Source organism: Parus major, chromosome 1 (genome assembly GCF_001522545.3).
Source record: "Parus major isolate Abel chromosome 1, Parus_major1.1, whole genome shotgun sequence".
In the NCBI taxonomy this organism is placed as follows: Eukaryota; Metazoa; Chordata; class Aves; order Passeriformes; family Paridae; genus Parus; species Parus major.
In genome coordinates, this window is record NC_031768.1 from 15,030,871 (window position 1) to 15,054,298 (window position 23,428).

The 23,428-nt window shown below is 38.4% G+C and overlaps 1 protein-coding gene across 8 annotated transcripts in view; it reads left to right on the forward strand.

Annotated features, from left to right (window-relative positions):
• The window catches only part of SH3KBP1 (SH3 domain containing kinase binding protein 1), a 214,114-nt gene that overhangs the window by 120,015 nt on the left and 70,671 nt on the right, over window positions 1-23,428 (forward strand). For 5 of the 8 annotated variants that reach the window (XM_015635209.3, XM_015635182.3, XM_015635200.2 and 2 more), the window contains 2 exons: window positions 136-210; window positions 10,143-10,339. In XM_015635209.3, coding sequence (XP_015490695.1) covers window positions 136-210; window positions 10,143-10,339 — 272 coding nt within the window. Of the gene's footprint in view, window positions 1-135; window positions 211-10,142; window positions 10,340-17,180; window positions 17,255-23,428 lie in introns of those variants that run through there. The other 3 variants (XM_033512366.1, XM_015635190.3, XM_015635236.3) reach the window with 2 other exon arrangements.

Consider the following 23,428-nt stretch of genomic DNA (forward strand, 5'->3'; position numbering starts at 1 on the left):
AATGTCATTGACTGAAAATACAGATTAAAACCTCTTCCTTTCCCTTCTTTTTACCGTCATTCGATCTCTTTACCCTCACCCTGCCCCTTCTCCTTTTTTTTTTTTTTTTTCTTTCCTTCTCTTGTCTGCTGTCAGGAAAATCTGCCTTTGAAGGGACAATTCTGTACAGAGTGGCACCGGCAAAGATTGACAGCTACAGACGTTATAACAGTGAGTGTGTTTCAAAATCATCCAGCAATAGCTTCGGTCCTCTGAACTTGTTTGATTTATCTCCACTTGTAAATTGTGCCACTGCTACCCACTTATGGCTACTCTACGTGCATATATCTGTCTGTGAGCTGAAGTCAGTTTGCTGCTGATGAACTGCCCAGCCTTAATGCAATGAGAATGCACCTGTTCCCCCTGTGCATGTGTGTACTCCTTGTCCATACAGTGTATGTGCATAAGCCCACCATAAATTGTGAATTGCATTGGATGTTTTGGTCTCAGCTATGGATTGAATCTAAGACTATTTAGTCCCATCATTTTTGCCCCCTGAAATGAGAAGACTGTTAATAATCACTGCTAATCTTTGAATCAAAAGTCCATCTGCTCTAAAAGTAAAGTTCCTATTGTGATTGTTGAACTCATAAAGTATGCTTTGCTTTTCTTAAAAGATATTTTGGGTTTTGGTTTGTTTGAAGTTTTCCTTTTTGGTGATTTTTTAAATTTTTACTTTACTGCATGCTCTTCATTTGGCATTCTGTCTTTGACAGTTATTACTCACAGCATTCTGGCTGATACATTTTTTCTCCAAGGAGAGTAAAAGATATAAAAGCTATTTTCATTTCATGTTCAGGTTTTTGGCTTCTGCTTTTTAGAAGAAGGGCACATCCTGCTTTTCATGTTCTTTTACTGCCCTGGTAATACAGAAAAAGAGAGAATGGTTGCATCAGATGCAAGACTGAGGAAACAAGGAAGAGAGAAATCTGTCCTTCCACCTGTTTCCTCATGGAGAAATCTAGCTAAAAGATTCATATTTGGTGTGACTAAGTGCAAAGTGTTCAGTTCTGTCTTCTGGTGAACAGGATGTTGTCCTAGCTTTGGCATCTGCTTTTGCCCCAGAGAGCTTTCTCTTGAGAGGATCCATGCTGTGCTACCCTTCTTCCTCTTTTATGGGTGGGAGTGTTTGGTCTTCTACCTCTGAGGACTTCTGTCCTGCATGTTGACAGCAAAGGATTAAGTAGTTGAAGTGGCATTATTCTGTTCTGATATTTGTTCTTACACATTTTTTTTTTTTCTTAACAAATCTGATCCTTTTTTTGAACAAAAATCTTTGTGAATGTGTGCAGCTCTGAGTATTTCCTCATGGAAAATTATCTTCCTGTCTACCAGAATTCATTTTGCAGCTCTTTGCAAGCTCCAGCCAAGCCCTTGTTCTTGCTGAAGCTGACTATGTGACTGGTGGTCTTCAAATTTTTGTGCTGCTTCTCATGTTATATCTCCATGACCGCTTATCAATCACTCAAATTTCATGCTTCTTTCAGGGTTCTTAGACCATCATGTCCTCTAATCCACCCATCTGATGAGCATAAGTATTTATGAAGTTAATTTCCAGTATGGTTGACTTTGGACTTTAAGATGAAGCTTCAAATCAGTTGCAAGATCTGCCATTGGAGCCTTTAATTTCACAATCTTACTGGTTGTGCTGCCCTAACATTACCTTTAAAAGTTTTACAATAGCCTGCTCTCCATGCCCAGCCTGTTTTTCATTAAGGGCCAAATGATCCTTCCCATCTTCTCAAGTCATCTAAAGTAGGCATAACTGAAGCCTGGAAGAATTCAGTCACCTTTCCAGTTGTGCTAGAGCTCTGCATTTAGTTCTTCTTCTTAATCACACTGGCCCATGGTTGTACCATATCACAGAAAAAAATTGCATCAAACTGATTTCAGAGGACAGGTTTGGATGGATGTCTAGAGGAAAGCTTGATAACCAGCTGCAAGAAAACAGCTTAACCCACATTAGATTGTCTCTTATTGCTCTGGGCAAACACCCATCTAAACTTTGTTTGTTAAAGCTGATAAAGGGTATCTATTTATACTACCTGGAGCTGGTTTACCTGGAGGTTTGATTCTACCTTCCTTGCAGTTTGGTTGAGACTTGCATGTTTTTTCATGCTGCAGAGGTGTGTTACTTTATCCACAAAGCTACATCTCAGAAGGCCAGATATCCATAGATATATATAGATAGCTATACTTAATGGCCTGTTTGTTGCTTTTTGGATAGGAAATGGGACTGAGGAATGGCTAATACACAAAATCAGGGAAGTCTTAAAACGAGGCTTTGCACTGTTGTTGCTATCGGAGATGCTCTTACCTAAACTAACACACAAAAAGTAGGATCCCTTAGTCTCCCTGCTCCATCTCTTTACAGCTCACTTTCTGCAAACTTACTCATCATGCTCTTCCTGAACAAGCTGACTGATGGTACAGCCAGCTCCTTCCATTTCACATCTCCTCTATGGCCCATATTTTTAGGCAAATATCCATGAGCTTATGTCTCCAGTGAAAACCATTTGGAGAGATTCCACAGAATTGTTTTCATTTGGGGATGTCTGGTTAAAACAACTCACAGCTGCTCTAATTTCAACTTGCTGATTTCTCCATAAATTAAGCTGGAGTCAATTCATAACTTTATATTAGTTATGCCTAGGCAATGCTTGGGTTCACCTGTATCACATTGCATGAAGTGTTGCTCAACTTTGTAATCAAGCTTAGAGCTTTTACTTCACAAACACATGCTCAGTGCTAAAAACTTTTATTTTGAAAGCCATTTTCCAACTGCTGTGTTTAAAAGAAATGTTCTTACTTAACCAAGGCCTGTAATAGCTGTTGAATTAGTTGCTGCTTCTAGAGATACCTTCCACTGAAATATGCAAGATTATCTCCTGCAGAAAAACCCAGCCTTGCCTTTATATGCTGACATGGCTTTCTTGGTCATGAGGTATGCCAGGCTCTGCTCAGCAGCAATTCCAGCTCCTTTGGCATTCTGCTCATCAACCTGCTGTCAGAAAATCTTGGCTACTGCACATGCTGGGCGAAGAGAGAACACACAGCAACAAAAAACTTGTCATTTTGTTGATCACAGTCCTCTTTTCTCTCATCCCGCAATTTTCTTGCACCTCCACGAACAACGCTTCTTGGATTTCTACTTTTTTTATTTTTACTGATTTAGTTTCTCTTTCTTGCTTCGCTTTCTTTTTCTTCAAAAATGCAATAACTGAGGAACAGTGCAGATAAAATGCTTGATTTGACAAATATTTGCCTCTCTTTCCTTATATGTGGATCCACAATGCTGTCAGTAATAGCTATTAGATATAATGGAAGAAGATCAGGATCGTTGAAACAGAAACATTCGTGAGTAACCTCAATTGTGTTTTGTGTTTTCTATTGCTCCATCACTTTTTTTTACCTTTTTTTTTTAATTTGTCTCTCTCCCCTTAATTCTTGAGGAATTATGGCTGGTCAGAATTCTGAGAAATCAACATGGCTGGTGTATTTATGATGTTGTAAACCCCATTTAGGGGTGTCAGAATATGAGCAAAGGTAAATGAGAAACCTGAATGTGGATTTTAACAGCTCTGAAGAGAGGACAGTTACAACTTCGTATTTCACTCACCTTATTACAACTTGCTCGCAAAAAAGTGCTTGTATCAAATACACAGCTGCTACAGATGCTGCAATGAAAAATGACATCTGAGAAAGAAAAATTATAAAATTGGGGGAGGGATATTTTTATGATTAAATAACCATCCTGTTTGCTGGAGAACAAATGTACTGATGACATGGGATTGGGGGCCTTGTGTGGAAAAATTATGTTGACTGGGGTGAAACATTAAAGGCTTCTGTTGATTGGGATTCCCGCTACCAAGTGGTTTTCCATGAGTTTCACAAAAGACTGGTGCTTGGTGACTGGGAGGTAAAGAGCCCTGTTGGCTGTGGCTGCTTACCTCTCCTTCCACGTGAAATAATGCGTGCCTGTACTTGCTGAGGGTGGTGAAGTCCCCAAATGAAGAGGACAGTGGTTGTCTACGGTTGTAGAGCTCCTGAACGAGTTAATGATTGCTCTTACAGTACTTGGGGAAGTGGCTGGGAAGGTGGGGAAGCCAGCAAGTTCTATACTGATGGCTCTGTGCTCATGCTGCAGAAGATGCTTGTGCTGCATCACCCTCAATGCATGCTGCTTCGTGGGGCCAGGCACCGCTCCCTTCCCCTTGCATGACCACTTGTGCAAGCATAGGCATCTTGGGGCATTTCTTATGTGGCAAGAACTGTTATGCAAAGGAAAATGAACATGTTGAAAGCAAATGACAAAATGTTTAGCTGACACAGTTATATTTTTTCAAGGAATGACTGAGAATAACAAATAATTATTATTATTGAAATAGTCTGCCTCAGCAGACATGTATAATCACTGTACATGTATAATCACTGTTGGTAAAGAAGCATAAATTTGTGTTTTGAAAGCATGAATTTATTAATCTTTAAACTAAGAAGAATCAACATGTCTTTCTTCTACAGTAGTATTTAGAATCCAATTTCATTTTCTGGTTTTGAGTTTTTTATGACACTGGAATGTTGCTGGGGATGGCTTCAACAGCATGCAGGATTTTGACAGAAAGCAAGCTCAAGACTTGAGCTTATAGGATGTGGGCATTTGTTCTCGGTTCACTATGAACAGTATGAGAGGAAAAGGACAGTTCCTGTCTCATCTACTGCAATTACCATGTATAACTTCACCACCTTTGTCATTCAGATTAATTACCTCGGTGTTCCATGCTGCCATTCTCTGAATAGAAGGAAAGGACATATTTCCCCTTGCTTCCCTTCCATAAAAGTAAAAACCTCAATAAGCTTCATTTACAAATTTCTTTGTTCTATTGAACACAGTTGACAGTGTTTCTCTCTGGCTGCTATACCAAATCAGGAGATCCTTTGCGTGGTCTCAGGGTGTGCCTCTGAACAGCTGACCTTTCCATTGCTTAACAGAGCTGAGAAGTGCTTAGAGGGCCAGGACACCACTGGCCTTTCCTGTGTAAGAGTGGTCCCTCTTTTGTCCAGGGCCATAAATTGTCAGCAGAGAGAACAATCCAGAAAAAACCCAAAAATTAAATTGCCAAATAATAGCTCAAAATAGAAAGCTCTGTAAACGTAGAATGTATTTCCTTTTCTCCCCTGCCATTTTAAGCTGTTTAGAAACAATTTGTTTCCTGCTTTGAATGAAGTTAATTTTACCACAGCTGTTTATTTTTGTTTTAACAGCTTTAGTTACACAGCCCTTTATCATCTTTCTGATTTAGAATCCTGGTTTGTTGCCAGCACAGCTCTGAGAGGCCGTTGCTGAATTAAGTCTGATGTTTTGGTCTCTTTTTAATCCCTGTTTGAGCTAATCTGTTTTGGTACATTTCAGAATGTTGCTCTCAAAAGACCTGTAACTGCTATAGCAGGAGTGTGGTGTGTTTGAAATGTCTCGGGGAAACAATCTCTCTTATGTACCCATAGAGGAAAAAATGTGTGAAGTGCGAAATTCCTCCAGACAGTGTTGAGAAAATTTAATCTTCATAAATACTAAATGAGCTTGCATTTGTAAGGAGCATGAATCAATAAAGAATCAAAACTCTGAGTGTTTTTAAAAAGCTGTAGACCCACATGTTTTTCCGGCCAAAAGCTGGGAACAGTTGGCCCCTGGGAATTTTAACTTCTTGCTGGTGATGGTGCCCTTGTTCACACTTGAAGGAACTTACTAGAAAAATGCAGCCAGTGCTTAGATTTGAGCTCTACCGTGTGCTGCTACAGGTGATTCAGCAACAATAAATCCAGGTAAAAGAATAGAGGTTTTGATTATAGAGCCAGAAATTTGAAGTGATGTTCCCAAAAGACTTGAAAAATATGTTTATTGAGAATTAAAAAAGGGAAATTAAAATTCTGAAAAACTTTCCTGCTATTAAGATGGATGTGATAGTAAATATGTTAGTGAGCACCTTATTGATGTAACGTTCTTAGCTTGTCAGCTCTCCAAATGCTAACAGAGAGCTGACTGATTCTGGGGAAGTTGCTGTTAAAAAAAAAAAAAAGTAGCAAAAATTAGTGAGAGGCCTGACTACTGTAGCTTTTATCCTATACTGGTTTTATTTGAAGTACCTAATAGCTGGGCTTACAAGAAGAGCAAGATGTTCTCAGTGTTTCTGAGGACAGCAGTTTGCTGAGCTGCTGGCCTGACCCTTGTGCTGAAGCCCATCGCTGTGGTAGACCACAGCTGTTTCAGGCTGAGTGTGTGTGCTGGTCAGCAGAGAGGGGGACTGTGACCACTGCAATTCTCTCCAGTTTTTAATGTTCATTTAGCAGCCTGACCTCCCTGATAGCTGTACCTCTTCATGAAGAAAATTTCATACTTTAAACTCAAAATCTAACAGTCTGTGTCACTCAGGTTCCTGCTTAGATCCCAGCTGTGTCCATGGGCTACATTTATCTTTTGAAGAAACTATCCAGCCAACTGTGCTCTGCAACTAAGCTATTGCAGTACTGGCAAAAAATTCCATGAAAAGCTAAACAAAAAAAGCCCAACAAAACCAAAAAAACAACCAAACCAAAACAAAAGCCATGAAAAAAACGTGTGACTGGAAGAGGAATATTTTTCTGGTTTTAAGAGGAAAGATCACCTGAGCCAGGTGGCAGCTGCATCAAGAGAATTGTTGATAGATAATACTGATATATACTGATATATACTGATATGTATACACACACACACACACACGTTTGTATCACACATACACATGTGTATATATATATTTTTATACATACATATGTATTTGTATCAGGGAACAATCCAATGAAAAAATAAATGAAGACAGAATCTATTAGGCAAGAGTGAGCACAGTGTTGCAAATCCTTGCTTTTGAGTTCTTTCTCTGTCCAAATCAGAAGAGTGTATCTCATATATCTGGACATGAAGAAAAGTAAGAGAGAATCTCCTTAGCATGTCTTTAATGGTAAGAGCATGTTAGACTGTTCTCTGCAGGACTGTTTTGTACTCAAGCAAGGCATTATTCTTTCTTAATGTTACTGCAAATCCTCACTTTATCTGATTTGTTCTACAGTTTCCACTGCATACAGTTCTTCTCTTCTGTCCCCTTTGTCTCTAGACCCCAGTCATGTTGTAATAAGAGCACAAGCAGGGCTTTTATTCTTACAGATTTATTTTGTTAAGTGCAGAGAGCTCCTCAGTTTGGGCCAGTCAAAAATAATTAAATTAGGTCATTTTCCCAGTTGATCTGGAAGAACTCTTTTTAACTTTGAAGGAGCTTTGTATCTGATCACTCAAATGCAATTTACTTTAGGCAGACCACACTTCAGCCCATTCTGTCCTCATGTAAAAAAAAAGAAAAAGAAAAAGAAGCAATGCTGTTATTTCCTATGTTACTTTCATTTTGAGGACTGTATACTAAGGCAGCTCTGCGGCAGTATAGAGAATAAACAAAGAACAAACAACTCTTGGATTATCATAGAGCACAGATGGGTGATGCTTGGGAAATCTGTTGTGAGGCTTCAGATACAAAGTGTGATGCCTCATCACAGAAGAATGGTCATAAAAGCTGAAAATGCCGTAATGAAAAACAAGTGATGACCCAGAAGGAAACAAAAGATTTATTCTTATTGGATCCCCTTGAGGTTTCTGATCTTTCTTTCATGTAAACTTCAAAGATCTGAAGTCCATGTGAGACCTGTTGAGTAATTCTCACAATTACTTTCATATTTTAATTCCATCCACTGTCCAAAGTTCAGATCTTCGTCCACAATTAGGGATGCAGAAAACCTATTTTAATAACCTATTTTAAAGATAGCTTTTCTGTTCATTTCAGGGAGTGGCTAAGAGCAGTCATGGATTTTTATCAGTTACTTCTGGCAAGAGGTGTCTTCATTGCTTCTTCCCTCCATCACAAAATAGTTTGAGATTTTGGCAAGGATGACAGTAGAAACCTTTGCTAGTGGGTAATTTTCCCTATCAAGATATTTTGTTCAGCTTAAAGATGATGATCACTACAATTTGTCTGAGTTTTTTGAGTTGTGGATGTTTATGCTCAGTATAGTCAATGGCTGACCATTGTCTTTGCAGTTGGAGGTGGTAAATAAAGTTGGTTCTAGCTTCTATCTCGGCCAGGGCCCCAGTGACTGATAATTTGCAAAGCTGGAGAAGGTCCAGCTGGTGGAACTTGAGCCAAGTCAGAGCAAGGGGAGGGAACAAGAAAGGAACAATGACTTTGACACACTGCCCAAGGAGATTTATACCTGTCTGGCATCTCCGAGTGCCTCTGCTGGAAACACTGTGCAAAGGCTCTGCTATGGATAGCCACTCCTCTCCTGCCCACCAGAGCACCAAGCAGCATCACAGCAATGCTTAAATTCCATGGTTGCTGATTTCCTGAGGTCTGGAAGAGAAGTAGTGAACAGGATTTACTTTACTGATGGTAGGCATGCTACCATTCTAACTACCATAATGAATATGATAATTAACCAGGTTTGAGGTGTTCTCACAGGCCCTTCTAGGAAAAATAAAACATAAAGGAATCAAGACTTTGGCATATTTAAGAAAATTATTGTAATATAATTATTTAATATTCATTTAAATTACAATCCTGCACTGCTTATGGAATAAATAACTTGTTCAATGTTATTTGAATTGAATTGAATAGCTGAAGAAATAGAAGTGTTGCTGATGTTCAACAATAGGTGTTGGAGCCATTCAGGAGGCAAGAGAGCCAAAGTATTTTGCTTAATCTGTAGCCTTTCTGCTGGTTTCTAATAGGGAACTTTCTCTAATTCTGCCTTTGTACTCCTTTTGTGTTAAAAATACAGAAAATCTCAGGGCAGCATATCATAGCTTTTCTGTTTTCTGACATGTAATTCCTGATTTCATTTCCTAGCAGCACCCTGGTGTTGAAACCCATTTAACATGCAGTTAATGAAGTTGTTCCTGGAGGCCCTAGGATGTGCCCTGGTTTCTGTGGTTCATCTGCACTGTCAGTCCTTTATGATGAAAATCTATTGCAATCACTTTGTTGAACTTGATTTAGAAGTAATTAAGAAGAAAAGCTTATTTGAAATTATTTTTTTTATGACTTGTAAGATCCAGTCTATGACATCATGAGTGATTGTTAGGGAAATGTGAGGATTTGAGTTTCTTATTGTTAGGTACAATTAATACTGTAATTAATACTGTAATTAATACTGTAGCAGCAGCAATTGCTGTGGTTTTCCTGGAAACAGCTAATTTTGGGAGTCAGATTTAAGTGGTCTAGGGAAGGAAACTGCAGTGGGTCACTTTTGCTGCCGTGGCTATTTGACCTGATGCTGCACCCTTTTGTAATGTGGCTGAAACATCACCTTATTGCACTTGTGGCCTCTGCTAATCTGCTAAATGCAGATGAATTTTCCTATTCACTGAAAGAAGTAATGCAAATCAGAACATCAGTTTTGATTTGTTATATTCCTAGAGGAGAGTGTGCATGGGTGCTTTTCTTATGAGGCTGTCTGTGCTGCAGAGAGGTTTAATTTTCAGCAGGGAACATATTATGCAGCTTATTTGATTGCAAATTTGTTTGAACAGCTTTCAGCTTTATATTTCCCAGTTAGGTAATGTAGCTTTAGATACTAATTGCATAATTGGCTTGAGTCACACAGATTTAAGGTACAGCGTGCCTGATCTGACTGCTTGTTAGCTTTACATGGCTTTGTACAATAGGAGCCTTACAGCTGAATTTAACTCCTTCTTTTATTGGGGTCTCTTCCAAAGAGGTTTTGCCTGAGGAATAAGGAATTTCTTGGTACTCAAGGAATCACCATCCTCATTTGTGCAGTTTTGATGCTGGAGCATGCATGTTTTGTGGATTTGTGGATTGGTGTCATTTCTAATGAGTACACCAATCTGATGAAATAAAGTCATTTTTCAAAGTCAAAAATGAGTGCATGGCACAGAGAGCATCTTCTCTACCTATTTCTTGTGGTTTTGTTTTCCTCGAGAGGATGGTGGGAGGGACCATTTTCCAGTCACAATCTGATCTGAAAATAGTGAGCTTCACACCTTCTTTCATCCCTCCTTTTCACAGGCCTAAAAGATGCTACAGGCTCTGAGAGTGATGGTGGTGACTCTTGCAGTACAAAATCAGAAGGGGCCAATGGAGGCACAACAATCCAACCCAAAAAGGTCAAAGGTGTTGGCTTTGGAGATATCTTCAAAGACAAACCCATAAAGCTACGACCAAGGTCAATAGAAGTTGAAAATGACTTCCTCCCAGTAGATAAGGTATGTGTCATTCCTTAATTGTCTCTTGGTGCTGTTTTAAAGAAGTTTTCATCTTAAAGTTCTAAGTTCTGTCACTGGCTAAAATTTGAAGCTGTAAGTTCATTATTTCCTAATCTTTCTGTGGACCAGGTTCTGCTTTTTTTTATTTTTGCCTTAGACCAGAAAATGGATTCCAGTGAGGTTAGCTGCATGCAAAAATTAAAAAAAAATTAAATAAAAAAAAATAAATTATTGCTCTCAAGTATTTTCTTTAGGGAAACAACAAAAAAGTGCATGGTTTCAAATGAAGTCATGACTAAAAACAAAAAAATCTGTGAAATCCTTCCTTTAAGTGTACAGTCAGATTTGCATAGAGTTACTGATGCGCTGAGAAGCGTTAGGAGGTTTCCACAGCCTCAAGTTCTGCTATGGGCATAGCTACATGGTGCATTTTCTTTGCCCCCAGTGGTGATTTTAGGAAGCTCCTGGGCTCATGATACCTGGTGTGGCAACTTCTCACCTTTTGATTCATGCTTGTCCACTTGTCTATAGGCACTACAGCAATTACCTTTTTTGGCCTGCAAGATTTTTTCTTCCAACCTAGATCAGTGATCTGATTTATAGAATCACACTTCTACATCCGCCCCGAGTTACAGGAGAAAAAGGAGTACAGGAGGTCCTGCAGAGAGAGATGGAAACTTCTGAACTAAATTATGCTGAGGGACATTTGGTTAATATTTTGCAGGTGACCATTTTTCATTTAGTATAAAGAGGGTAGGGAAAAGCTGGAATAACCTAAATAAAGGAAAAACCTAGACTGTATTACTGCTTGACCATTGCTGATTTCTTCAAAGCCTGCATGGTGCCCTGCTTGCCTTCTGTTTCTGGGTGGACTTCCTAACTCACGTGTTGGGTTTTGCAGAAGCATTTCCTTTCATTTAAAGTCTTTGAAAAGTCCTTATGAAGTGGCCTTCATTCCTTGGAAGAAAATCTTACTCCACATTGTAGTAAAGTGAAGTCTTTGTTTTCCACAAACAACTGACAGGATTTTACCCAGCCAAAAACAGAATACACAATTTTCAGGAAACTTTTAACACAGACCTTCCTTCCTATGTCTTCAGGTTCTCCTAAAATTGACATGGTTAGTAAAAAATAATGGCTTGATTTTGTAAACAGAATCCATCATTTGTGTTTGAAATGTGTAGATAACTAAAGACAACACTTCTTTGCTGTTGATGCTTTTTTTTGCCCAGGATTAGGTTAACCTTTGAGAGGTGCCATTCACAGGCTTCAGCGCCGAGGTCTTTGCCTACTACCAGCACAAAAACATGAGTCAGTGTTAGAACTGCAGACCAGTAACCTCCCTAAACACCCCAGCTGCAAGAAATTCCTCCCTTGTCATTGCCATGTTCTTTACCATTTAATGCTGAGTGTAAGAGAATCCTGCATTAAGTTGGCCATCCCAAGCAAGGTCCAATTTAACCTGAAAACTCTGCATACTGGTTTGAAGTGTAGCAATGCATGAAGAGTTCCAAGTTGGTCCATATTTTTCTCAAACAATGTAGTTTTTAAAGTGATCTTTGCCCTGTTTTGTGTATTTCTCATCTACAAGTATAACTTTCACAAAACTGAAGCCTCAGTTTTTCAATAACTCTTAAACTTTTGACGAAGGAGAAAAAAATGCTTTCCTGTATTCCCCCCCTTTCTTTTTTTATGCTTTCTGAAGTTTGGAGACACTAAAACTCTTTCTGTTGCTTCTTTTTGATAGTTATTGATGAAATATTACTGTAAGGATAATATGAATTTTTTTATTTAAAGTATTTTCTAACAACAGGTTTTTTTTAAAAGTATCAGTAAGATACTGTGAAGATTTTATAATGTGAGATTATTTATAACATGATAGTTCCTGTGTAAAATGTCAGTCCCATTTACAGAAGAATCAGCAGGGTCTTATTTTGTTGGTGTTATCAATTTGTGTTCTAATATGTTTTCAATTTTATGAATCATAAGCTTAGATCATATTTCACAGAGAATTGCTGGAGTGTTAAAAAGGCTTTTACACAAATATTGGCAGGAACATGAAGGCAGAAAGGTTTGCTGCCAGCTGAGCAGAAGCAGATGCCATTAGGCTCTCCTGTAAATCACCAGGCAGTTTAGTGTGCTTCAAGTGTTTGCTCAGTGGCAGCAATGGGGAACTATAATCACCCTTGTCTTTTAAGGTGATCAATGAACTCTCAATAAAAGGCAAAACTGAGGAATTACGTGAAACCTCATTGGTTTTATTGGTGTGCAGAATTCATTGCTAGGTGTTATTTGTTCTAAAAATCACAAAGGCAGATTATCCTAGGGAAATTAATGATGCAGTCATGGGAGCTTAGCTTGAGCAGCACTATCAGAGCTCTGCTCTCTTAGAAAAATAGAAGAATCAAGCATTTATGCTTTGTTGTCCATTTCATTGCCTGTTGGTGCTGACGAGTCGACCGCTGGCCATGTATAGGCAGAATCAGATTCCTCAGGCTTGGCTCTGACAAATTTCCATTACTGATAAATATAAGTGAGCTGTTTTACAGTGCTACACATGAATGAAGTCATAGTCATGTGCAGCCACAGTCAAGATAGACAGGTTGTGTCTCCTGAGAAAATTCAGGGAAACACACTTGAGGCAGCACAATGTTCATGGTCAAATAGAAATGCCTGTCTTGCACGTCTCTCCTCTGCTCTGCAGCTTCAACAAATTTAAACAGGTGCTTATGCTTACTTCTTTTTTTCCTTTTTCATTTTGTAGTAGCTTATCTAGAGCTTCTGTGTCTAGGCTGGACTTCCTTCCAATATGATCTGTATGTGCTTCCATTGTTCTAACAAGCTATCATTTTTTCCTCTCCTGTATCTAAGAATAAACCTCTACAAGTACAGGAAAATTAATTCAACCGATACATTCCTTAGTCAGAGTTAACTGTATTGGGTTGATTTGTGAGTTGAGGCTTCAGCTGGGAAATGCTAAAGACCGTGGTAGGTGAATATAAAATAAACAGTCTTAAATAAATATTTTTATCTTTCTGAAAACTGTCCTTACTTCAGAAGAGACTATTGAGTGTATATTGTACATTTTCCCCTTGAGGTGTATTTATAATTTTCTTAAGGCAAAACTTTCATAGTTGGCTACCAGTGGTGGATTTGAGCAGAGCTAGGTTTCATGAACATCCTTTGATGAGATCACAGTACTGTTTGCCTAAACTTCATGTAAATTATATACTCAGCCATCAACCCAGGGAGTATTACAGACACTGTAATGATTTAATGTAAAGAGGGAGGCTTTCATGGCTCTAGAGTCAGCAACTTGTAAGATCTAGTTAACTCATGTTTAGGGATCCTTACTGCAAAGCACTGAATTCATACAGAAATTTTTATTTTTTTGTAGAGAGTTTGGATATGTTTTAGATAGGAGAAACAGAGAACTAATGGAAGTAGACACAAGGGCTAGAAGCTCTTTTCAATTATTAAGTCTACCTGTCCTTAGTAATAAGATAAAAATTTGTAAACCCTGAGACTGAATGCCTGCAAGGTCTGAGTTTCTATCTCTAGCCGGCAAGCTGGGAACCCAGAAACTGTGGTGAGAATCTATCTTTGCACACCTGTTCTGTCAGTTCCTGCCTGCTTGCTTGCAGAAAACATTTTTACCCCTTAATTTCCTGGTGTCATTTAAAAGGAAATCTTTGAGAGACACAAGTTGGAGGCTCCTCTTGGTGTTTCTAAGCCAGCTGACGATGTGCCTGAGCTCTGCCAGCCCTGCGGGTGCACCCCTGGTGCGTGGCCAGGCCTGGCTGGGTGTGCCACGTGTGCCTGCATCTCATGGCGCTCTGCCTCTTGCTCTGCCTCTCCCACGCCTTTGGAAGTGCTCGCTCCCCTAATAGAAATGTTGGAGTCAGCGTTCAAAATCCTGAGATTAAAAGTGGATGCAAGCAAAACCACCTGGTACTGACTAGAAACACTCCTAAAAACACCTGCTGAGGCAGAGAGCACACAGTGGGAGCACCAAGTGTGTATGCAGCACTTTGCACTTGAAAGCACAGGTTTCTGGCATTCCTTTCTTCAGAGACAGCCATCGGCGGTGGCAGCAGCAGACGTGGCAAACATCAGCAGTTTGTCAAATTCCGTGTAGGAACAGAGGATGCACTCATCTGTTCAAGCTACATTCATGTTCTGCTTTGAAGTTCCTGTCTGCTACAGTCTGGCATCCCTGTCCTATCCATTTATTGTAGTGCCATCTTGTGAGGAAAGCTGCAGGGGAAGAAGGACCCTGACCCCTTCTGCAGCTGTCTTGAGATCAGGGCTGCCTGCAGCAGGGTCTCGCTCCTGTGCTGGTGTAACTTCCCAGTCCTTGAGTTCACTTTGGAAACAGGATTTGTGTGTTTCTTTCATAATGTGAAAAAATAGTACAGGTTTGCAAATGGTGCCTGATGTTCATGAGGCAGTGTGGACATTATTAATAAATACTTTTGAAGATTTACTGCCCCATTCTGGAGGAATAAAAAGGAGGGGTAGGGGAATTAAGATTGACATGGGAGAGTTGAAAAGCAGCTTTCCCCATTTTGGGGAGGCAGACTCAAAGCAGGACCTAGCACTATGGGGGTAGAATGGGAAATGCAAAATTAAGTTTAAAGAGAGGTATAAATTTGATAACTTCAGCTGGCAGTGACTCTCTGCTGAGTCACTGAACTGTGCAATGTGAGTGAAGAGTGACTCCTCATCTCCTGTATGCTTCCTTCCCTTCTGTGCTATCCCATCTGTCAGTTTGGTTTCCAAAATGTTCAAGCTGTCTGAACAGAGTTGTCCAGGTATCAATGACATGGTTCAGTTTACACATCAGCCTGCACGACTGGCTTTTGGCAGAGGATGTTACCCACACATTGGTTTGTGCTGCCTGTGATGTTTTATTAGGCTTTGGGTTTTTTTAATTAAAGCAGCTATTTGACTCTAAATAATTGCAAGTTAGTTGTCCATGCCACAAGACTTTACATGTATACAGTTGGACTTCATTCATAAAAAATTTGTCAGTGTGAAAGAAACACACCAAACATATGCATGAAAGTATTTTCAACTTATGTTGCTGACTTGAACTGCTTGAAGAACATCTTAAAATAGAAGCAGAGTAGTGTTAGAAATACTGATCATGCTACAAGTTTTTCCTAAAAGCTGTGTGGAAGGTCTGATCTGCCCTCCTGGGGCTCAGCACTGGCCTTCTGCCAGACTGAGTTATCCTGGAGGAGTGCTCTGTGGGAAGGAAAACTCCTGTTATTTCAGTCATGGTTTTGATTAGGAAATCTTAGGATGCTCCAGTCAGAAAAACAGGATGTGTAGGTTTAAGCTAATGCAATTTTATTTCATAATAGGATGGCAATAAAAGTCTATATGTTTTAAGTTGCTTTGGATCCAGCTGGTGATCATTAGCTTGCAAGTCACTGTAAATCTCTGAATTTCATTTGAGTCTGTACCATTACCACGCCTTTTACCCCAACAGGCATTCTAAATGTAGAATTGTTAAAAGCCCCAAAACACTTTGCTTACCTAGCTTAAAACAAAGCTGATTTCCTGAGTTCTAGAGACACTTGATGGAGACATAAACTGAATTTCTAGGAACGTTTGTCTCATGTTTCAACTGTACAGAGAAAATGCTTCAGAAAGTAACAGTACTGACAATCAAGCTAGTTTAGTTACTCTCTGATGAGCTTGAGAGGACTGGTTCCTGGCTCAATATATGTTTATTAATAGCAATAAAATCTACCTATGCAAAATTAATTTATATACATTGATATGAAAAGGTTTAAATTAGTGTAATCAAGACTTTAGGGATAAACAGTTTTATAAACTGTCCTAGTGTTTCTCAGTAAAATGTATTTTTCTTTCTTGCTCCATTTGGATTTTGTTAGATAGTATAACTGATTTTTAATTGCTACATCTGAGTTGTTAAGTTCTATAACTTTGACAAGATTATAAATAAATTCTAATAAAATAATTTCTGGTATTCTTAGCACACATTAGCTTTGAAAATTGAAGAAATAGTTATGTAAAAAAAATTAACTGCCTTGAAATTTACTTACACCACTTTGAAAATTACTTAAATAAAAAGGCTGGTGAATGTAAACCAAACCTTTAAAGTGAAATCTGTGCCCTCACCTTTTGTTGCCTATTTAGCTTTATTAGCTTGTGGAATTTTTCTGAAATGTTTTCTTTCTTTATGTTTTTCCTAGTTAAGGATTATTTTTAATAGTCAAATGGAAATGAGAGGGTATAGTATTTTCTGGCTTGCTTAAATATAAATCTTTAATTTCTTCCAACTCATCTGTGTCTTTCTCTCCCCTGCCCTTATTCAGACATTTTAAAGTGGAATGTTTGTAGGGAGGCAGCATTAAGAATTTATAAGATTTTAATGGAACAGAGCATCATGTTAATGATATTTCAGTTTCTTGAACATTTTTCTTTAAAAACACAAGCCAAAACAAAGACATAAGTTACACAAAATTTCAACCTTTTTTTTCCTCCTGCCAGGAAGACCAATACATTCAGAATTTGTCATAAGCTCATTTGCCAATAGAGTTATTTGCAAAATTTGCTGCCTGGGCTGTTGACAGAAGTTCTATAAATCGTCACATCCTTGCTTTTCTTAGCTGGTGGTCTCAAGAAAGCAGGGAAGTCTAAGCTGGAAAGGAGAGGAAACTTCTTGCTGTGAGTGAGCAGAGGTAGGAAAAGGTCCAGATTTCCTGTGAAATAAACAAGGGGAGCTTTTGTTTCCTGGGGATGGCCCGGCTGAGTCAGTGTCAGGGCTGGGCTCCTGCTCTCGCTGAGCTGAGCTCATGCAAGGAAGGGGCAGGACTCCAGGACTCTTCTTGGACAATTCAAGCTGCTGAAGGGCAGCTTGGCTTCACAATGGGAGAGGAGGTATTTCTTTTACAATTAGTTGGGGTTTTCTTTCTGTGGCTCTTAAAAACTGTATTGTAATATATACTCTGCATAGCACAGGTTTCAGCTGCAGGGTTCTCTGGCTCTTCTGCACACTTTGGAGATGCTGGGTAGGTAAAAATTAAAAAAGAAAAAAGAGTGCTGAGGTTCCTGAAGTCCATTCCTGCTATGGAGGTCCATATTAGAATAGGAGGTTACATTTGTGTGAAAAACATTCTCTCCTGGCTCTATTTAGCTTGAGTTTTCTCCTTTCTGCTTGTTTGGCAATTAAACTTGCACACATGTTTTCTATTTCTATATGATGTGGTTTCAATTTTCTTACTCTAAAGAATAATGCAAGTTTAGAGTTAAGCAAGGCAAGTTTTAAAGGCTTTAGGATGTGTTGCTCTTTCAAATATTTGCTTAGTAAGTGAAAATTCACCATCCCCACCCCGTGTTTTTTCTGTCCTAAGTACACTAACAAAACTGTACTTCTTTGCAGAAAAAAGAGGAAGAGCTTTACTAATTCCTCTTCTATGTGATGTGCCATTTGTCCATGTGAGAAAAATTGATATGAATGTTTTAGAAAATGATATTGTGATAATAAAACCTACATGGAAATTATCTTTTTATTTACCCCCAAGAAATAAACAACTAGAATCAACTGTTGCTTGTAAAATTTTGTAGAAAGCTGAATGGAGAGATACCAAGTAAACTGTTTAATTATTTGCAGATACTTTGAGAGCTCTTAGTACAAAATTGAAAATTTCCCTCAACTTTGGCTTTTCACAGCTAAAGTGAGTAAACTGTGTGCAGAAATGAAGCAATAAGTTTTTTTAATTGCTTTTTCTCCTAAAATGTGCCATGTGTCTTTCTTGTTTTCTGCCTTGAATAAAGAAAAGAGGAAGGAGGAAAGGAGGAGTGTGAAAGGATCATAGATCAGCCAGGCACTTGGTAAGGTAAAAAATCTGTAGGACAGTTTCTAAGAAGCCTTTTTAATGATGTGTGTGTGTTTCTATAGCAGGTTCTTAGCATCCTGTGTTTCTAAAATAGTATTTAAATACTAGAGATGTGAGTTTATATTATTACAGTCAGTTGACTGAGTGCTTTATAAAAGCTTCCCCATAAAAGCCAAGGGGAGAGGAGAGAGGGCAGCTCCTGGGGAGGAGGTCCTGATGCTGCAGTGATGAGTAGCCAAGCAGGGGCTGCTGGTGGCTGCTTTCTGCTGGGGGCTGGGCTCTGTGCCATGCAGTGGCCACACAAAGAGCAGAGTCCTCCACCTGGACAGCTGATGCTTCCTTCTGCAGAAGCCTTGGTATCTAAAGCACTTTCTGGAAAGAAAAGCTGAAATACATGGTAAAAGTCACTTTCCATTTGTGTTTTGAGTCACTGTTGCTCTGCAATCTTCCCTGTGTTTAAAATAAAAATATCTCCCTGTTCTACCTCAGTAACTTCTGATTTCAGTGATGTAAGGTGAGGGGGAAAACCCCAAATCTGAAAAAATTAAAGTTAATATGAGGAGAAAAGAAAAAGTATAAATCCAAAATAGAAGAAATATTTGTTTTCAGCACTAAATCTGGGATAATCTGCATGACAGTATGGGTTTGCACTTTTGTTTATAATAACTGAATTTGAAAAATATCATTGAACAGCCACTTGTCAGTTTGTTGACAAAATCCTAACTTTCACAAAAGAGCAAAGAAATAATGTTGCCACTTTAAAGAGGAAGATATTAAAGAGACATTCCCTGCTTACTGTTTTCATAGCTTTTTTAAATTCTATTTAGAGATGGAAATAGCTGCACTGCTTTCCTTACTGCTGCAAAAGGAAGTGGAGATTCATGTAGCAGTTGTAAGGTTAAATAATTGTTGTAAAAGAGGGAGGTTTTATAACCATGGTTTTAAGCTGGATGGTGCAATCTGGATCATGCAAGTTACCAGCTGCAATCTAGACAGGCATGGTTCTCCTGGGAGAGTAGGAAGGAATTTCATTCACTCAGTGCAGACTGACTAGAGTATTTTTCCTAGAAGAGATAGAAATTAATTGTGAACAGCAATCTGCAAATCATAAAATTCATGACATAAGAGAGCAAGGGGACATGTTTCCTTTACATTTATGTGAGGGAAACTAAAAAAGGAGCATGAAAAATAAAACAGGGAAGAAAGAAGACCTTCTGCTTAAAAAAATACTTTAGATACAAACGCACCTTCTAGCATTACAAATCTGCAGCTTGAGAAAAAAGAAAATGAGCTTGTTCATCATGCTCATTTTGATGTGCCCACTTCCAGAGCTTTGAGATCAGGCAGCTGGGAGCGTGATGTGTGGGTTTCATTCTGTGTTTGCTTTTTATTTCATTTACTTAAGTGTTTTTACTCATCAGTGGTTCTAATATGTCTCGCTCCATTTGTTTCAGTGGCATCTATCTAATCTAAACTCTATCCAGACTGTTCACTTTCTCACCATTAATCTTTTAGGCAGGCAGATTTTTACTTCATTAATGGTTAGAAACTGACAGCCTGACAGCATCAAATGTCAGGATTCCAAATTTTACAGATACTGTAAAATACTATACATCTGTATTATACTGTAGAGATACTGTACAAATACTGATGTTTTAATGCATGCAAGTGAGGATATATAGGATTCTCTCCTGTCCAACACATCAAGCATGTTGGTAGGAAAAAGCCTCTCCAGTCTCCTGCCTGCCCATAATTTCAAATTTTAAGAACATGTCAGAATATGAAGTTACAACAGCTTTAGAGTCTGAATTTACCTGTTAGTAGATCAGTTTTAACTGTGGACAACACTGCAAAAAGCAAAATATGCACTGTTCTGCTCTCCAAGCTACCCAGAGTTTTAATGGGAATGAGATTTCCCTGCTCATGGTTTTGTTTCTACCCCCTTTTCCATCCAAGAGGTTTAACCAAAAATTTTGTATTGCATGGTTTACCTACTTATTTCTTTGAATGCTATTTCAGATAGCACAGATTTCTCTGGTGAGTTGCTTAATGCTGACGAAGATATTCTTCATCTGTGGTTTGAAGACTGATGGTGGTAGTTTAATACCTGGTAGTTTTAGTGCTTGGGTAGCTGGATGAGACATTTGGTGCTGGCTCAGGTCATTTCTAAATGGAGCTCAACAGCTGGAAACAGGAACAGAAGTAATTTTCCATTTAAGCAGTTCTGAAATTGCTGAAGACATGTTTTGTCATTGCAAATGGGAAGTTAGGAGTCTGTGAGCAGCCTCTCTAATTAGAAGTCTTCCCCACTATGAAGGTTTGAGACTCCCTTAAATGCAGAAATATAAATTACATGAATGTGGACAATACAAACAGTTCAGGATAAACATCAATTTCATCACTGAGAGAACAGTTTATATTCATACTCTGAAATATTGTGCATCTCAAGATGTCTTAAAATCTCTAGCAGTTTCTCAGCAAAAGCTGGTAACATTCAAAGCCCTTCCAGACAGCTTGACTGGAAAGAGTTTATTCAGGGGGTTGGTAAGTTGTGCAAGGTTTCACTTTGTAGTGTTGTGGTGGACATAATCCACCTTACAGGTCATAATATGTTTGAGGTGGCTAAACAGGAAATAAAATATACATTTCTATACTGCGGATTTGTCTTTTTCATTTTAATAGCTGACTGTCAATTCAGTATTCAATTTTTGTAATCTTTTAGATTCATAGTGGTTTTTTCACTTCTGTGGAAACTACAAAAGATGGCCCAGGAAAGTTGACTTATATACATACCATAAGACATTTCTTAGTTTTGAAATTTTTCCATTGAAAATTTCTGTAGTGTCCTATCAGAGGACTGTTTAATTTTGAAGGCTTTTCTAATTATTTTCTCCATATATCTTTGGTTTCTCTATGATTCTGCTTTCTTTTTAACTGAAGAACTTCATGTGTTTGATAGTATTTGGGGGGGAGATAGGAGTTGGAGTAATCCTTTGATGTTTCCCTTGTTATCACTTTGGTTTTATATCACTTTGTTTTATTTAAATTTACTTTCTAAAGAGTCCTGTATTAAATATTCCATTTCCATATGTTAAAGAATAATATTTCTTGGAAATTGGAAGATCCTGGGAAATCTGTAGATTGGATCAGGACTGTGCCTGGGCTCACATTGGACCTCCATGAGAGGTCAGTGCTGGAAGCCTGGGGAAGATTCTTGAAACAGGTTGCACAAAGAAATTTCTGAGGGGTGTCTTAACAGCCTCCAATCATTTTTAAATTTGTATTAATAACCATAATGGAGTTCTGTTCCTTTGGAAATTAAGTAGTCACATTTTCATTGTATGTAACATTTTAGCACTTGTAGCTCCAGTGAAAGCATTCCAATCTGCTGCATCACACACTGTGGAAAGGAGTTACCTCCCTCTGTTTTGAATGTGGCACCTGCTAATTTCATCTGATAGCCCTTAATTTTTATTACTGGAAGAGATGAGTGAGTCCTTAATTTTAATTACTTGAAGAGTTACCAAGTGACTCCTCCCTACCTTCTCTCCTAATTTTTATAACTTGTGTGTAACTGATTTTTATCACCTTTGTGTATGTTTTTTTCCCCAGAATGAAGGCTCTGTTCCATGTTTGATCATTCTTGGTGACTTTCTGTCTTTTTCAGTCTCTTTAGGAACTCAGGTGGTTTGTGTGTGAGGGCAAAAGGAGGTGAGAACCACACACAATGGCCAAGGTGTTGGATGCACTTATGCAGCATTTTGATAGCACTTTCCATTGCTCTTTATTGCTTTCCAAAGTATTAACAAGTATGAGTTTCAAAGCCTGTCATTTCTGTCTTTTTTTAAGATAGCACTTTTCCTCCAAATGTGTGATTTTATTTCTACCTGAACTTAGTTTCTGTCTTTCCCCTTTGGTGGGTCATCTGTGAAGGTGTGGAAAACAAGGGCCTTGATCTAGACCCCTGAACAACTCCACTGATCCCCACAATGAAATCCTACTCTTTGTTTTCTATCTTTTAATAAGTTATTTATACAAGTTAATAAATTTTTTAGAAAGATGAACAGTAAACTCTTCCTAATCTCAGTTTTAGTTTTCAGTGTGCAATGAGGTTATAATTTCAATCTTCTTCAGGAGCCAGAACCAGCAACTTTTTAAATTTGTGTATTTTAATGAAAATTGCTGTGAATTGGCTATGCAAAATATAACTTGTATAAAGACAACATTGCATACTGCATCATTTGGTTTTTAGGTAGCTGTATTTATAGATTTATTGCTAAGCTGTGGATATATAGATCCAGATAGATAAGGACAGATCTTTAGATAGATTACCTGGCTGCTGTCCTGGCAGGTAACATGTGTGATGAATAGACAACAATGATATTTAAAAATACCAACTATCATGGGATTCTGGTGACTGAATTTAGGTGTCTATGAGGTTGCTTGTAGACAGCAAGCAGTCTTCACAGTCTGTAGACTAAAAAGCATTATTAGAACAGGAACTTTCTTTATCCCAAAGATGAATTACATGCTAAAAGGACTGTTTTACCTCCAGTGACAAAAGGTAAGCCTGCAGTGACTGGCATCTGGCTCACAGCTGATATTTGAATGACATTAACTCCATCTTGAATAACTACATCAGAATGCTAAATCTGGTCATTTTACATCTCAGTGACAAAAGCAGCTGAAAGTCATTGTGCTAAGAAGTATAAGCAGATTACATGTAAACTGTGAGGCTCACGTAGTCACAACATAGCAAGGGGCAGTATGAAACCCTAAATTTTAAGATTTCTTAGCTTTTCAGTGGTTAAAGTGAGAAATCATGCTAAGTAATCACTAAAATAATGAACAATAGTGAGTAATATATTACTAGATAAAATTTGATTCATACAAGATAAAAGCAATAAAGTAAGTTTCATTGCAGGGCCTAGTGCCTTCTCTTAAAGAAAATACACACCTGTAAAATCTACCAAAGAACTTTGTCTCATCTTTAGTTTTGGAGTAGCAGACTCTGAGCCAATAGGGAGTGTCAACACACACTGATTAAATCATCCTGGCCTTCCTTTCTCCCTTCCTTTTCTTCTGTATGCAGTACTTCACAGTGGTATGCCAAAGGTAGTACAAGCTTGTCATTTTGTCTTTATTTTGCCACAGATGTTGAGAATCACATAAATAACTCCTTATCTGTCCAGCAAGTGATTTTCAAGGACTTCCC